The 18,189-nt window shown below is 37.8% G+C and overlaps 1 protein-coding gene across 1 annotated transcript; it reads right to left on the bottom strand.

The window, feature by feature from the left end:
* Positions 1–15,226: 15,226 nt before the first annotated feature.
* Positions 15,227–16,366, bottom strand: LOC149254821 (peroxidase 27-like). Its single transcript, XM_089454843.1, has one exon. It carries the CDS (start codon positions 16,364–16,366, stop codon positions 15,227–15,229), a length of 1,140 nt encoding a protein of 379 aa, XP_089310969.1.
* Positions 16,367–18,189: the final 1,823 nt, after the last annotated feature.

The following is an 18,189-nucleotide window of genomic DNA, read 5'->3' on the forward strand; positions in this document are numbered from 1 at the left end:
AAATGGATGATTTAAAGAATCTCAAGATGTATCAATTGCCTCGTACTCTCACATCCTATGAGATGAGAGTAGGAAGAGAGAAGCCTAAACCCAAGGAGGCAACATTCAAAGTTTACAAGAAGGCCAAGGAGCACAAAGATCATCAATATTTCTCTAGTTGTGAATATGATAAGGAGTTGGCTCAATTTTATAGGAAACTAAAGTGTGGCTAAGGAAAATATAAAGGGAGGTTTCCCTTTAAATGCCCAAATGTGGAAGAGTTGAACATTTCTCATCCAAGTTCCCTTACAAAGAAAGGAATATTATGGAAGATGATAAAAAATTTAGAAAAAATCTCAAAAACATAAGAAGAAGTTTTTTTATACGAAAAGGGACTCCACTCCAAAGAGGATATCTCAACACCAGAGTTAGAGAGTGAAAACACTTCAAAATACAATTCAAGTAAGTATTTACTCATGGAATTTGGGGAAGACTCCAAGAAAGAAAATATTACTTACTCTGAAGAGGAAGAAGTAAAAGTAGTGGAATTTGAAGGGGAACTCATGAGTTCTCTTGATGAGTTAAAGAAGGCAAGGAGAAAGAACAAGGTAAAATAACAACTACAATGTAATGAAGAAGATATGTAAAACTCTAACAACGAGGAGTTTATTTATCAAAAAGAAAAACTTGAAGAAGACATTAAGAGGAAATATATTTTAGCCTTTCTAATAGAAGAAAAACAAGGAACATTCAAGAAACTAGAAGAAGAGAGAAAGCATTTAAAACAAGATTTGTTCAAGTTAAATAAGGAAACAATCTAAAAAAAATTCAAGGATGAAATTTTGTCCTTGAAAGTCAAATTAGAAGAAGCTAAAGGAAAGGAAGAAGTTATTCAAGATTTGATCCATGAAGAGGAATAGAACTATCAAAGTCACGAGAGGTCCTTCAAGACCCTGTGGCACCATAAACTGTGTGCCAACTTACAGAAATGCACCTTTGGCATGAGAAAGGTCTGACATATGGGTAACATCATAGATGTCTAAGGGTTACATCATGCAAGCATATTGTTTTGGAGAATCTGGTATCTACGGATAAATACTAATTCCCTAGATAATTAGTTGTATCTAGAACGACAGTTTAAAGTGTTTTAGACTTTTCCTATAAGCAATAGATAAGATGAGAAGATGAGAAGACCTACTTGTAGTTCTGCTTTCCTCTCGTTTCCCTTGTATCAATCTTGTCACTCCTTCCCATACTTAATATGCTTGAGAAGTACCCTGTAAACACAACAGAAAATAAAGAACCAATCAAAGCACACGATCTATTGAATATAAATAAAAGGAATCAGATACAATTCACACATGTATGCATTATGAAACAATACACACATATGGGAGAAAGGTTCAAACACTTTATTAGATAGAAGAAGGAATTACAACCATTAGTGTCTGATTGAAAGCCATTCCTTCAGCTTGGATCCCATCTACATCACATAAAAATCATGACATACTTGTAGCATTACAATACTTGCTTCAAAGCCAAATCTCATATCAACATTATCTCCTTACAATTCAACATAATCCAGCCCCTGATCACGTAGATGAGTGGTCAATTTATAGGAAGATGAAGGAGGTTTTGTCATAAATGGTGGCACTAAATGGCCTTCCATACTTAGAATTACTTCCATGGAGGAAGGGATGAGAGGATAGGATGCACCTTAACTCATTCCTTGTTATATCTCTAAATCTCACTCTTGGGGTTTGTGATGCTTCACTCATGGCCCAGGGCAACCTCTCCTTCTAGAACTGGTCCAAAATTTAAAAAACAATGTTTTATTCCCTATACGCGATGTTTCCCTAAGCTAAACGCGTGTATACACGGGTCTGTGTATACCCAACCCACATATATGTCTTAAAACACTTAAAAAAAATTAAATCTCCTTAATTTCCAATGGAGATCGCGGGTTTTACCTGCTAATCACCTGTTAGTGCCCATGGCCCAACTGTTCTCAACGAATTCCTAACTAAAAAACTACTTTGGGAGAAGTATAAAAAGGCTTCAATGGGAAGGACTAAAGGAGGAGAGAAGAGAGAGAAAGGTTATTATGCTGAGATTTCCCTGACCAGGTCTGAAGATCCTTGTGCCTCCTGCACTTCCCTCATTTTTATAGGAAACCCTTGTTTCCTTGTGTGATGATGTCCATCTACTACTTGTGATATCATGGAGTAAGTCATGGAAAGATTTTGTTAAAGGCTTGAGACTGGACAAATCTGAGGACGGTTCCGCTTGGAGCCTGTGAAAGGATGAATCAGGTGAAATTACTCCTTTATGTACTTTATTTGTCTATAATAAAAGAAACACATGTCTTTGTTCCTAATATAAATCTTATTCATGTTTATGATATTCATGTTAGAATTCATATGTGAATGGTTGTTTAATTGCATAACTAACTACCTTTCTTTATAATATGAAGATGGTTTCTTTATAATATTTAGTCCATATACTACTGTACTTTTTTGAATTGGTTGTTTTGCAGGTCAAAGGAGCAAAAGGAACTCCAAGAAGGGTTTGGACCCTGGAAGGACCTTCTCAAACGTAGGACCTCAGGTACACCCCTTATCGTAGAGTTTGCTTATATTAGCATTATGGCTGTATGAAATGTGTGTTTCTCTGTATAGACAACTTTCAGTCTGCTAGGGTATTAGCCCAAGACCCTAGGGGAACTTTTCCCTTAACATCTCTCTCATACTCTTGGATAATTAGAGTTTTCTAGGAGTACTGTTGGAGGGGGTGGCATACATGGATTTTGGAGCAAGAAGGAAAACGAAGAGCAAGAAAGTGTAAGAGGACATTGAGATTAGTAGTTACAACGAATTTTTCTTGCATGTACCAAGTTGCATGTATGTTTTCCTCACTAGTTTTGGCATGCATGGAATATGCATGTGGTTTGTTGGTTGCGATCTGTCATTGGCATGGAGAATGACCGTGATTGACAGTGGATTACCTAGCCTTACCTTTTCCTTAATATCCATGGAGATTGTGGGTGTATTTGTTGTTTGTTTTAGTTGGTTCTCATGTTTCCTTATATTGGTGGGTTGAGTTATTAGTCCTGGAAGCCCTGGTTGGACAAACACTTTGGAAGCCCCATAACAACTTGGGTTGAATGACTAGCCCTAGAAGCCTTGGTTAGACAAATGCTCTAGAATCCTTTGGTGGGTTGAGTTACTAGTCCTGGAAGCCCTGGTTGGAAAAATGCTCTGGAAGCCTTGTAAAAGTTGTGGGTTTGAGTTACTAGTTCTAGATAGAGACCAATCCAATGATGATTTGGTGATGTCCCACCATGAGGTTGAATCACTATTTGATGGGTTGAGGTGGATGGCCTCTAAAAGCCCTGGATGGTTTTGCAATGATGTGTTCTATGAGATCTCACATTCATGCTTGGAATAGGGTATGAGGGTGAATGACTGAAGAGATATTTGGCTCATCCATTCTACGGTTGGGTGGAACGTGGAAGTCCCATCCCGGCTTTGGATTTTGCATCATCAATATGAGGTTATTTCTCCTTGTATTTCTATGAGTATTATACTAGAATATGCGTGGTTTATATGGTTGTAATTTCATTGGTATTTATATTGTTATTATGTTGGTTACATATGTGTTTTATGATAGTAGCTATGTATGGCTCTCACCGTGGTTTTTTTTTTGTAAATGAATGAACTGTGTATCTATGACCTAGTGGATGAAATGGGAGTTAATATGTTGAGGCCTCAATGTCTCTTAGTGATTCTCAGCTAAGTATAAGACCCCAATGCTCAGATCTATTATTTACACTTGTATATTACATATTCATTATATGCTTAACAAAATGCTTACCATGGCTAGTAGGGGTCTAGTCAAGGTCTCATTCAAGTGATTTTATTTATACTATAGTTTCCTTGTTATTTTACTGCTCTAAAAATATGATTAAATTCTGGGCAGTACCCTAGGCTCTAGGCCTAAAAGAGTGTCTCAAATCTTGGGGACACTGGTGCAACATTGTGTGAAAGAGTCCCTGGACGCTGGCTTGCAGGCCTGTGGGAGTGTCCAGAGGTCCCTAGATGCTGACATGCCCATAGCATGAGAGCATCTAGAGGTCAAGTGGTCCAAAAGCTCAGTGGGACCCAGGGGCTAGTTAGCAGAAAGGCTGGATTAGTTCATGAGGTTCCTGATGCTGATGTTGAATGTTTCTATGGTGTGCTTTTGTTGGTTCCACATCCTTAACGTGACTTAAGAGGTTGAATAATATCATAGTGGCCTCTCGTCGCATGTTTACCCTCGATTGACCAGTTGCTTGGGTAGATGTGGGAGGAGGGTGTTACATACCCAAAAGGTATCATTTGAATTGCTAAACCTACTTAAATCCTCTTATCTAACCTAAAATAGGTGAAGGTGACAATGAGTGTCATATATGTCTACTTCATGGTCAATTAATGGTATATTATCTAAATTAATAGGGTATTGAGAAGTAAGGTTTTCATATTTCAACTTAGTAATTATGAAAAAGACAAAGAGTAGTGGAAGAAGTTACCTGAGAATATTTCTTGGAGACTCCTAGCTTGTAACTAACTTGATTTCCATAACTATGAGTGAAAATGGTTCCCTGTACAAGAATAATTGTATAACAGTTACATTCATGAGCATCGTTGTCCTTCCCTCTCACAAATAGAATAATAGAATACCTTCCCCGCTTTCTCCTCTGTCAACTCCTTTCTTTTCCATTGGGCATGAACTTCAAAATCCCTTCAAAGAGTGTTTTCATTAGCGACTTCATTGATGATTTCATGCTAACATGGAATTCCACATCAATTATCCATGTAAACTACCTTGTCAACATTATTATGTCCACTTGTGCATGTATATCTTCAATGTGGTTGCTTACTTGTCCATTAAGTCACCTGCCTTGCCATCCTTTGGATTTGCACCAACATTGTCTTGCTCATTGCTCCAAATCTTGTCATGGTATGTGAAATCACCCTTGGCAATACAGTTGGCAATGCTCACCCCCCTGGTGGTTTTAATCTGGCGAGAGGCAGTCCTTGCAATCAATCACATCTATTGATCATATGTAGGTGGTTTAGCGTGAACCCCAACCACAACTCCTCTCCCCCACTAAACATCAACCATGGGGGGTCCATGATTCATATAAGACATTAGATCTAGCACTCTTATGGATTATTGATGATCCAACACTTGAATGCATGCATCATCTAACTTTTATCGACTTTGCATGAAACCTTTGGAAAAAGATATATTTTAAATAGAGGAGGGATAATTTGTTATAGAGTTTTATGAACCGAAAGGATGTTTGCAAGTAGCAAATTTAGGAATGAGATTGTTATCTCTGTAATTTTTAAGAAAATTTAGATTGGAAATCAGTTTCACTCTGGATAATCTTAATTTCTCGAATTCTGATGCGTTTTCCATCATGTCCCTTCCATGGTAGGACTTGAGGGCTATTAAATAATGAATCCATATAGGTGAGGAAATTTTTAAATAGAGGAGGAATGAACTGTTATAGAGTTTTATGAACCTAGAGGATGTCTGCAGGTAGCAAATTTAGGAATGAGATTGTTATCTCTGCAATTTTTAAAAAAATTTAGATTGGAAATCAGTTTCGCTCTGGATAATCTTAATTTCTCGAATTTTGATGCGTTGTCCATCATGTCCCTTCCATGGTAGGACGTGATGTTTTTTCTCTCAAATCTCTATAAAGTTCGTGTAACATCATAATCCCAACTTTTTTGCCCCATGCACTTAAACCTTATAACCTTTTTTTTAATGATATCTACACACACACACAAACAAACAATAATCCTTTTGCTACATCAACTCCCACAAGGGTTGAAACCATTTCTTGTAGCATATGACTTCTTTGTTACATCAAATCTACCTTATCCTCCCACAATTTATTTTTCTCAACAATGTCCTAAATCATGGCTTCGATTGCTAAGTGTTAGACCCTTTTGACATGTTTCAATATAGAGTTTGTATGACCCAACATGTCTACTGCCACCTAACCACATATCACATAATTGAGTGATGAGTCTCCCAATAATTGATCAAGAGAACTCCAATTTCATATAAGGTTGCCCAATTTGCTCATAAGTCTGCTAGATAATTATTATGTCTAAAAACATGCATGGCTTTGATATCAACCATAAAACTCAAATAAATTTCAATCCTTTTAAAAATGATATTAAGATTAAGTTCTAACTTTAAAAATTTAACATAAAATTATTACTTTCAAATCCCCACTATAATTAGTTTATAAATATGAAGTGCAATTTCTTCAAAAGAGGGGCCATAAGCCTCTCCCTAATTATTAGTAACCTCCCCTAACTCGATAAAAATGATAATTCTAATTGTCCTTGAAAGTACACACACTGCAATTCCACAGCTAAGCATTTACTTCTTATTTAAAAACTAAAACTCAGTGTGTGTGTGTGTATATTGTTGATAGAAAACTATAAATATAAAATAAAAAAAACTATTACCTTTTTGTGCTATATTTTGATGGAGGTTCCTAGTTGTTGGGCCTGTAGTTCTTCAAAGGGTTCTTGATGGGATGCTTTGGCTAGCCCTAATGATTGGTTCCCTCTCTGAGCTCTAAGTAATTCAAGGAACATATAATATTGTTTCTGCTTGATGTCTCCAACATGTGGAGGCTCGCCAGCAATATCATTGTCGTATCATTACCAATGATTGGGTCCCTCTCTGAGCTCTAAGTCAAGGGAGGCTCGCCGGAAACATCTCCAACACGTGGAGGTTCGTTGGCAACATCATTGTTGTTATGGAAATATCATTACCTTTCTTGATTTTGTGTTTTGTGTTCCGCCAACATCTATAACTTGATTTTGTGATAACTTGAGGATTCAAAGACTTGTGTGGGCTCCTGCCAACTTCTATAATATCCAACGTAGGGGCAACACCAATTTCCAACTCTATAGATCCATTAATGCACCGATAATTACATGTGACATGACACTCCTGCATCCGCATGGATGCTACATAGACCCTCTCTGAGCTCTGTCAGCAACATCTCCAACACATGGAGGCTCGCCGGCAACATCATTGTCATTATGGAAATATCATTACCTTTCTTGATTTTCTGTTTTGTGTTCTGCCAACATCTATAACTTGATTTTGTGATAACTTGAGGATTAAAAGACTTGTGTGGGCTCCTGGAAACTTCTATAATATCCAATGTAGAGTAATGACTAAAACTCTACACTACGTCCAATTAATGGTATCATGACGACTCAAGTTTATGCAAATATTTTCAAGAAATCTCTATAAATTCACACCATTCAATTCATTTCCCTCATTCTATGTTTCGTTTTACTTCAGGGATTGCCTTACTGAAAGCTTCTGAGGTAACTCTCCGCAATAATAATCATAGGCTTGGTCAACACATTTTGGGAAGAATTTAGTGTTTTATTGAACATATTAAGAGCTTTCGAGGTAATTTTCATACTCCTCATTAATAGATTGTATTTATCTGATAATCGGTGATGCGGGTTTTTTTTACAAGGCCGTCCATAGAATTCAGTCCGGTCGAAACCTTCTAAGTGAGATAAAAGTGAAAAGTACACTTACAAAAAATTAAAGAAGTTGAAAATCACACATTCCAGAGAAAATATAACATGAAAATGACACTTTTTAAAGTGAAATCAAGACAAAAGAATAGGCATGAATGGGAAAGAAGCACTTGCGAAAACAAAGGTGTGCCAGAGAAATAATTGAGAAATCTCACCAAAATAGAAGTACAATTGCAATCAAAGTGAGGGAGAATGTGAATGGAAAGTGTGCACTAACTATAGACATGTGTTGTGTAGTACATTGTGCTTATAGATTGCACAGTCAATGTCACAAGTGATTGTGCAAGCCTTACCTTCAAGAGGTGCACATTGCCTATGTAAGGTTGCATCGAAGGAAGCTCACTTGTGAATTATTCAAAAACCGAGCATGCATAAGAAAGTGACCTTTACACTTAGAATAAGACTCAATAATTTACAAAACATTAGATGACCACGAAGTGACCATATAATTATAGATCACAAGATCCTTAGTATGCTCCAAAATTTGTGTAAGGAAAATTTTAGATGGTGTTTTTTGCATTGACAACACTTATGCAGGGGATTAATGTTCTTGAGTGTTATTTTTTTTAATGCCTTGTAATCAATATGCATTTACTAAGTCCCATACTTCTTTGGCACAATGAGGATGGGTGATCCAAAGGTGAGGCACATCGTCGAGTGACACCTTGTTCTAGTAGTTGTTGCAACTGCTTCTTCATCTTGTTTGCATCTATAATGGACTACATATATATCCTAAATTTTTGTAACAAGAAATCTAGCAATAGTTGGATCTCGTGCTCCACTTCCCTCTTGGGTGGTAGCCCTTTAGGATCTTCAAACACATCCAAGTATGCCTTTAGAAACTCTTCCATTTTTATTTTATTCCTTAGTCACCCCTTCAGGGATAACTTAGCTCTCATGAACTCTTCTACAGAGTGATTTTCTCTTTAAAATGATAAAACATATTTCTTGTTAGAATTCATCAACTTTTTGGATTGGTTAAAACTTACTAGAAAGATCTTTGGATTTCCCTTTTTCACACTGATGATGAAGAATTTTTCATCCCTGATGAGCTAATATTAGTTGGATTTATTCATGAATATCACACTCACTTGTACATGTAAGGATTCCCAAACACAACCCCGCATACATCAAGTGGAACTACATCCGATTCTATGTCATCAATAAAGTCAACTTTAATAGAAAATTTGATCCTTCTTTATTTTTCTGTGTGGAGTTCTGCGAACCTTCATATTTCTCATTCTTGTAAAAAACAATAATTAATTTACAGAAAAGCGCACTTGTACCATTAAAAAGCATAAAAACAGTGCTGCATGTCACGCCTTTCGTTTGGCATTTTTTTGCTCGGAAGAGATAAAAGCGAAGTGAAATTGTGTTTTCATTTGGCATGGTTCCCTCTCTGAACTCTGAGTAAGTCAAGGAACATGTAATATTGTTTCTCCTTGATGTCTCCAACACATGGAGGCTCGCCAGCAATATCATTGTCATATCATTACCAATGATTGGGTCCCTCTCTAAGCTCCAAGTCAAGGGAGGCTCGCTGGCAACATCTCCAACACCTGGAGGTTCGCCGGAAACATCATTGTCGTTATAGAAATATCATTACCTTTCTTGATTTTGTGTTCTGTGTTCTGCCAACATCTATAACTGATTTTGTGATAACTTGAGGATTCAAAGACTTGTGTGGGCTCCTGCCAACTTCTATAATATCCAACGTGGGGCAACGCCTATTTCCAACTCTATATCCTAACATGGGGCAACGCCTATTTCCAACTCTATAGATCCATTAATGCACCGATAAGTACATGCGACATGACACTCCTGCATCCGCAGGGATGCTACATAGACCCTCTCTGAGCTCTGTCAGCAACATCTCCAACATGTGGAGGCTCGCCGGCAACATCATTACCTTTCTTGATTTTGTGTTTTGTGTTCTGCCAACATCTATAACTTGATTTTGTGATAACTTGAGGATTCAAAGACTTGTGTGGGCTCCTGGCGACTTCTATAATATCCAAAGTAGAGTAATGACTAAAACTCTACACTACGTCCAATTAATGGTATCACGACAACTCAATTTTACGCCAATATTTTCATGAAATCTCTATAAATTCACAACATTCAATTCATTTCCCTCATTCTATGTTTCGTTTTACTTCAGGGATTGCCTTACTGAAAGTTTCCGAGGTAACTCTCCGAAATAATAATCATCTGCTTGGTCAACACATTTTGGGAAGAATTCAATGTTTTATTGAACATATTAAGAGCTTCCGAGGTAATTCTCATACTCCTCATTAATAGATTATATTTATCTGATAATCGGTGATGTGGGTTTTTTTTACAAGGCCGTCCATAGAATTCAGTCCAGTCGGCACCTTCTAAATAGATTCATCATCAAAATTGTTTTGGAAATTCTTTTTCTATGCTTTTTCTACATAATTATTTGTTTATCAAAGTTTTGAATTATCATCAAAATTCTTTTAGAAATTCTTTTTCTGTACCTGTTTTCCAATGGCTACCGTTTGTTTCTTTTTTGTCAGGATTTTTTCTGCTGGCATTTATAACGTCCGTGAAGCATTGTTCAATTCTTGACCTCGGTTGTGGAGGGCTCAAGCTCTAGGTCTCTTGATTTCTATTTTGTCTCTCAAATTTAATATTTTATGAGTCAAGGGAGGTTAGGATACGCTCCTATTCAATTATTGCAGTATTAACTTAGTAACTATTTCTAAACAATTTTCCCATCAGTCTGTATCTTTCTAAATTAAATATAGCTGGTGTGTGAAACGATACTAATTGTATGCTTGCTTTGTGTAATCAATTCTTCATGGCATATCAACAACATAACAGTGTGTCGGTACGCCATGCCAAGCGAGAAGATGTATAGGAACTCCATCTCGTCCTGGATATACCTATGTACATAGCCGCAGTATTTGAGTACCAAATGCCGCTCAAAAGATACCCAACTTTGTGTGAAGGGTATGAAAAATATTGGTAGACTTCGGCACATCTTGGTCCCTTCCCTACCACAGCATGGTCCACTTTATGTATTTATCCTCATAGCTTCCAACAAGGTAGTACTACTCCTTGATGGCATCTCGGAATTAATTCCAAATGGGTGCAGTTGAAAATAGTGAGGCTATACTTTCATCCTTCTGCTCGCAGTAGGTTTCCCACCAGTCCTTAACGTGGGGAGCAAGTTTGAGAAGAGTGAAAGTAATATTTCCCTGGTTGGAAAAATCATGAACAAAAAAATACCCTTCTAGCAGATTTAACCATTTATCTATAGCATCTGCATCTATGTGACCCTTGAATATGGGGATTTCAAAGTTAACTTGTACCTTAAAGGGTGTGGCATTTCTAGAGTAGATGTTGGAAGTAGATGCATCACCCTTGGGTAGTCGTTGAATGATCTAGGAAAAATTGTCCATCATCATGTTCCTTTGTTGCTCGAGGGCTTCTTCGAGCAAGATTTTGATAGGATCTCCTCCCTCCTCATCTTTCTTTTCTTCCGCCACGGGAGGCCATCAGGATATATGAGGCTGGTCTTGCAAAGGTTCAACTAGTTCAAGCCCTAACTCCTTATATCCCAACCTCGTTGGGGACATGCAAAGAAAAACAAAGAAAGAGCAAACCGCTATGATACCACTGATCTAGATTTAAATAGGAACACAACAAATGACAGATATAACCATAAAAACATAGATGCAATAGAAATAATACTTCAGTATATTCATATCAAATACTAAAAATATGCTTATAAGAAGAAATGGAAATAAATTACCTAGGGCGATGGTAGCTTATCTTTGAGAAGAGGTGTCGCGGATACGTGCCTCTGAGCTATGTTACAATGAGGCTCAAAGGCCTATTTATTGTTGAGAAACAATGGAAAACCCTAAACATTCAAAAACCTAACTCTAGGATATGAAGCGCCAAGCTATGGGGCCCATTTGGGTAAATCCATACATCAACTACCCAGGGTCATAACTTTGGCATACGATCTCTGTTTGACACACACAATACCTTGTTAGAAATATCTACCTGAGGACTACAACTTTTGAATGGAAGATAACTATTTGTGACCCATGTTGGCCCCTGTTTTCCCAAAAAACATTGTTTAGGGCCTCAAAATGGCTCCAGAATTTCAAGACCCGAAAACTGCCAAAAATAGTAAACTGTGCTACAATTTAGGAAACTAAAAAATAGAAATAAACAATGGTAGGGGTCCAAGTGGAATAGGAGAGTGGCCACCAATATCCACCTATATCGGTACCAGACTAAGAGAAAGGCTCGGGGATTGCACAGTGCACAGTTCTAGAGGTCAGGAGAGGAGGACTTAGGCTTATGACTATGCCATGCATAGTTCTAGAGGCTCAGGCAAGAATTATGTGTAGTTGAGGAGCTCAGTGGAACCGACGTGCCCAATGAGATTGTGCAATGTGTATTTCATAAGAGAAAGAGGCCAACGTTTACGCAGTTGCGCAAATCAGGAAGGAAGGGAGACAACTTGTTGCTTGCCACTATGCAATGCATAGAAGGAGATTGGATGGAGGGAAAAAATACGTAGTTATGGAGGTCAAGAGGCAATCCTTGAGCATTGTTTCTACACAATGTGTATTTATTGGAGGGAGAAATTGTGCATTGCATAGTTCTAGGAGGAAAGGAATGATCTTGAGGCTTGCTTCTACACAATGCACAATTCAAGGAGGTTAGGTGAGGCCAAGGTTACTCATTCATGAGGCTTTCCAAAATTTGACTAAGTATGGGATCAGTGAAGCAAATATGAAAGCAAGGTAAGGCTATAACATGATCACACACTCAGAACAACTGAAGACATAAAATTGAACACTCAACAATCATAAACAACATGGTCCCTTTAATGTGACAACAAAACAATATTCTCCTCCAAATGCGACACATAAATACACTTTGTGACGATAGTGACGACACTATTGAAAATATGCTCAAGGCCTAGGGAATATGTCTACTACATGTATTTACAATGAATAGAACACAATAGTGCACGAGAATTCATTAGAACTATCCTTCAAGAATGTACAATTGACTCCCTTTGACTAGATGTGACACCTAAGATACACTTTATGATGACAGTCACGACACTAGTACAAAAATGCATAATACTTTGGGAATGGGTCTAGTACATGTGTACATGGAAAAATGGGACCCATTGACAAAAAAATTTCCCCTTGAAATGAACCATAGCTCCTCCTTTTGTGATATACGAAATTTACCATGCCAAAAGATGACACTTTGTAAAGTGAGATAAAAGTGCAAAGGATGTTTACAAAAACTTAAAGAAACTGAAAGTTAAACATTCCAGAGAAAGACAAAAGAAACTGGAAGTGACACATTCAGTGAAGGAGATATGAAGCCAAGGTAAGCCTAGAACATTATCACACACTCAGAACAACTGAAGACATAAAATTGAACACTCAACACTCATAAACAACATGGTCCATTTAATGTGACAACAAAATAATACTCTCCTCCAAGTGTGACACATAAATACACTTTGTGACGAAACTATTGAAAATATGCTCAAGGCTTGGGGAATATGTCTACTGCATGTATTTACGATGAATAAAACATACTAGAGCATGAGAATGCATTAGAACTATCCTTCAAAAATGTATAATTGACTCCCTTCGACTGGATGTGACACTTAGGATACATTTTATGACGACAGTGACGACACTAGTACGAAAATGCATAATACTTTGGGAATGGATCTAGTATATGTGTACATGGTAAATGGTACCCATTGACAGAAAATTTTCTACTTGAAATGAACCATAGCTCTGCTTTTTCTGATGTATGAAATTTCCCATGCCAAAAGATGACAGTTTGTAAAGTAAGATAAAAGTGCGAAGGACACTTACAAAAAATTAAAGAAGCTAAAAGTGACACATTCCAGAGAAAATATAACATGAAAATGACACTTTTTAAAGTGAAATCAAGACAAAAGAATAGGCATGAATGGGAAAGAAGCACTTGCAAAAACAAAGGTGTGCCAGAGAAATAATTGAGAAAGCTCACCAAAATAGAAATACAATTGCAATCAAAGTGAGGAGAATGTGAATGGAAAGTGTGCACTAACTATAGACATGTGTTGTGTAGTACATTGTGCTTATAGATTGCATAGTCAATGTCACAAGTGATTGTGCAAGCCTTATCTTCAAGAGGTGCACATTGCCTATGTAAGGTTGCATCGAAGGAAGCTCACTTGTGAATTATTCAAAAATCGAGCATGCATAAGAAAGTGACCTTTACACTTAGAATAAGACTCAATAATTTACAAAACATTAGATGACCAGGAAGTGACCATATAATTACAGATCACAAGATCCTTAGTATGCTCCAAAATTTAAGTGTAAGGAAAATTTTAGAGGGTGTTTTTTGCATTGACAACACTTATGCAGGGGATTAATGTTCCTGAGTGTTAATTTTTTTTTTAATGCCTTGTAACCAACATGCATTTACTATGTCCCATACTTCTTTGGCACAATGAGGACGGGTGATCCAAAGGTGAGGCACATCGTCGAGCGACACCTTGTTCTAGTAGTTGTTGCAACTGCTTCTTCATCTTGTTTGCCTCTATAATGGACTACATATATATCCTAAATTTTTGTAACAAGAAATCTAGCAATAGTTGGATCTCGTGCTCCACTTCCCTCTTGGGTGATAGCCCTTTAGGATCCTCAAACACATCCAAGTATGCCTTTAGAAACTCTTCCATTTTTATTTTATTCCTTAGTCACCCCTTCAGGGATAACTTAGCTCTCATGAACTCTTCTACATAGTGATTTTCTCTTTAAAATGACAAAACATATTTCTTGTTAGAATTCATCAACTTTTTGGATTGGTTTGAACTTACTAGAAAGATCTTTGAATTTCCCTTTTTCACACTGATGATGAAGAATTTTTCATCCCTGATGAGCTAATATTAGTTGGATTTATTCATGAATATCAAACTTGCTTGTACATGTACGGATTCCCAAACACAACCCCACATACATCAAGTGGAACTACATCCGATTCTACTTCATCAATAAAATCAACTTTAATAGAAAGTTTGATCCTTCTCTATTTTTCTGTAAGATTTTTGAGATACACAGATAGATCTAGATCTGCAAAACAATAACAAGCTTGCAAGAGAAGGAAAGAAGCGAACAAGAATTGAGAAAAGAATGAAATTGAATTGATTCTACAATATGAGTTTTAGAATAAATACATAAAAGCAACTAAGTTAAGCTTAGTTGTACATGCAATCACTAAAGCTAACTAAAGCTAAGTATGCTTTATCTTATGTTAATGTGTACATGTGCCACATGCAAGCAATAAGTTAACTCGAGCTCTAGGTGCATGTACACCAACACAGCTAGTCTAAGTGCATGTACACCAACACCCCCCCTTAAGCATAACTTAGGTGAGTGTGATGCAAAATGAATGAGTCCCGGCAACACGGTCATTTTAGGTACCCATATACAATGCATAAAAAAGGAGGAAAGAGGGAAAACCCAGTGGGAAGAAAACCCCCCCTCAAAATATAATGCAAAAGTAGAGAAAAGACAACTGCTAGGCAGTCGTGTCCTTCACCCCGAGTGAAAAATCTGAAAAGTCTCTCTTGAATGCGAAGTAAACCCCTTCGCCAAAGACTTGAACGCTGACGACGTCTTTGACCAGGTGAATACGGGTATAAACTTCGATGCATACGAAGACATTCCTGTGGAGACAAGCGGAGTCCATGTACCTCCTCCTGTGAATACTTTTGCTGAAATTGATTTAGGAGAGGCCCTAAATCTGAATATCAAGAGGTGTAAGTTTGCAAAGTTATTGGCCTCTCCGTCTGTAAGAAGAGCGGCATCAGATATGAAGAGGCCTCTATTCTCTTGCACATTCACGTAGTAATCGTTATCGAAAACCATCTGGCTGCCTGGATCCATGGCAACCACGGTGCTTGCTTCTCCAGGCTTGCAGACCGCCTTCAGTTGTTTCGCGTAGTTTCTGTCGAGAGAAGGATCAGAGTCCCCCTTACCGCTGAAATTGTAGAGACGCGGGCTGAATGTACCGCAGTGAGCCACTCCTATGGTATGAGCTCCTGATAGAGTGACTAGATCTTGAACGCTGAATCCCTTGCTTTGGAATAAAGTTTTCTGCTCTGAGAAATTGGCAAATGGAGAAGGAATATTTGCATTTGCTTCACTTGCCAGCGATACCCGCCCATCTCTGCGCCCTGTTCTCACTTTCCAATAAGGACTACCATGGCCGAGCATATCCAAGGCGTCCCGAGTAGAGAGGACCAGAATGTCTGCACAAGAAACAACTCTGGGGCAAACGTCCTCCAGCGCCTGTTTAGCATCGTCAATGATCTCAAATCCTCTCAGGTTCCCGTTAACGATGGCTAATCCTTCCTTGGGCTGGAGCTCAAAGGGCTTCTCGACTCCGATTTGCTGCAGCGCTTCCAGAGCACCGAGTTCCTTACCGTCTCTGCATCTGGCTACTGCTTGGAGAAGCTCATCCTCAGTTTTGGGGAAAACGACATTTCCGACCTTGCAGGAATTTTCACCCTCCCAGAGGCCGCGATAGTTTGTGAGATGGCAGTCCTTGGAAGCACATTGAACAGGTGGTGGCGGGCATGTTGAATCCAGAGGTTCGTCGTCGTCGTACACGGTCGGTTCTAAGCTAAAGCTTTCACGATGATTTCTATAGGTTGCGATCGAATCGTCTATCATTCTAAGCATTTCATCCTGTTTTCCAAACAATTCTTCCAAAATTTTCCATACTTCATTTGGAGTTGAACATGATTCAACATGAAATAGCAGTTCCGGAGAAATAGATAAATATAGGATGCCGAAGGCCTCGTCCATGCGATTGAAATATCTTGTTTTCTCCATTGCCGATGTTGGTTCAACTTCCGTTTCCATGGTTATTCGAAATAAGCCTCTACTTCTGAGATGAAGTTGAATCTTTGGCTTCCATTCGAAATAATTATATGGAGTGAGAATCGCCGATTGTGGAAACTCTAATTTAGACTCCATTCTTTGTTGTTGCTTCAATCTTCTGAACCTGCAAATAAAATTGCTTGTGCACTGATTACAAATCCCTGTGCTCTGATACCATGTAAGATTTTTGAGATACACAGATAGATCTAGATCTGCAAAACAATAACAAGCTTGCAAGAGAAGGAAAGAAGCGAACAAGAATTGAGAAAAGAATGAAATTGAATTGATTCTACAATATGAGTTTTAGAATAAATACATAAAAGCAACTAAGTTAAGCTTAGTTGTACATGCAATCACTAAAGCTAACTAAAGCTAAGTATGCTTTATCTTATGTTAATGTGTACATGTGCCACATGCAAGAAATAAGTTAACTGGAGCTAATCTAGGTGCATGTACACCAACACAGCTAGTCTAAGTGCATGTACACCAACATTTTCTACCTTTATTTTTGCCTTCTTATTGACCCAACCCAATGGACATGAACTAGGATCATCATAAGCCTCTATGCCTAGATTCTTGACCAGATTTATTAATATTATATTTTTTATTAATATGAGCTAGGATCATCATAAGCCTCTATTCTTAGGAAACGTGCTTTTGGTTGGTACACTTGTCGCGGAGACGTCCTTTTGGTTTATAAATGAACAGAGAGTTCTGACGGGTTTGACTAAACGGTTACCAAAAATTCAATCATTTGAATGGTTGGATCTCCTCACAAGCAACCTAAGCTTTTCTACGCATACTGACGAAATCTATGTACAGTTCCACGAACCTTCTCAATCTTGTGAAAAACAATTATTAATTTATAGACAAGCGCACTTGCACTCGGTTTTGTCTCTCAAATTTATAACATCCGTGAAGCATTGTGCAATTTCGGTTGTGGAGGGCTCAAGCTCTAGGTCTCTTGATTTCTGTTTTCTCTGTCAAATTTAATATTTTATGAGTGAAGGGAGGTCAGGATACACTCGTATTCAATTATTGCAGTATTAACTCAGTGACTATTTCTGAACAATTTGCCCACGATACTTATTGTATGCTTTCTTTGTGTAATTAGATTCATGGCATATCAACGCAATAACAGAGGCGCTGTCCACTTCCATGGAGATGATGATGATGATAATAATAATAATAATAATAATAATAATAATAATAATAATAATAATAATAATAATAATAATAATAATGTGATTGAGGCTCTTCAAATCCCACAAAGGCAAATCGATCTTAATGACAACCAGTTGCTCCCCCGGAATGGACAAGGAGCCATTATCATTGCCGTCTTCTATTTGAAGGGGCCAGTTGGGTGGCAGGTTTTGTGGACTACACTACTTGTATCGTTGCTACTCTCCGCAATAATCATCATCGCCCTGGTCAACATATTGTTGCGACGTTGATTGCTCCACTCTGCCTCTCAATTTGCTCGACTTATTTTCTCCTCTGACGGCCACAGAAACTCACATGTCCCTACCACCATAAATATCTTTGTTTAATGGATATGAAGATAGGAATAATTGACCAGGAAAGAAGAATTCCGCTTCATAATTATAAAGGGT

Source organism: Pinus tabuliformis, chromosome 7, assembly GCF_031772625.1.
Source record: "Pinus tabuliformis cultivar Carrire ecotype Pingquan chromosome 7, CPIR1, whole genome shotgun sequence".
NCBI lineage: Eukaryota > Viridiplantae > Streptophyta > Pinopsida > Pinales > Pinaceae > Pinus > Pinus tabuliformis.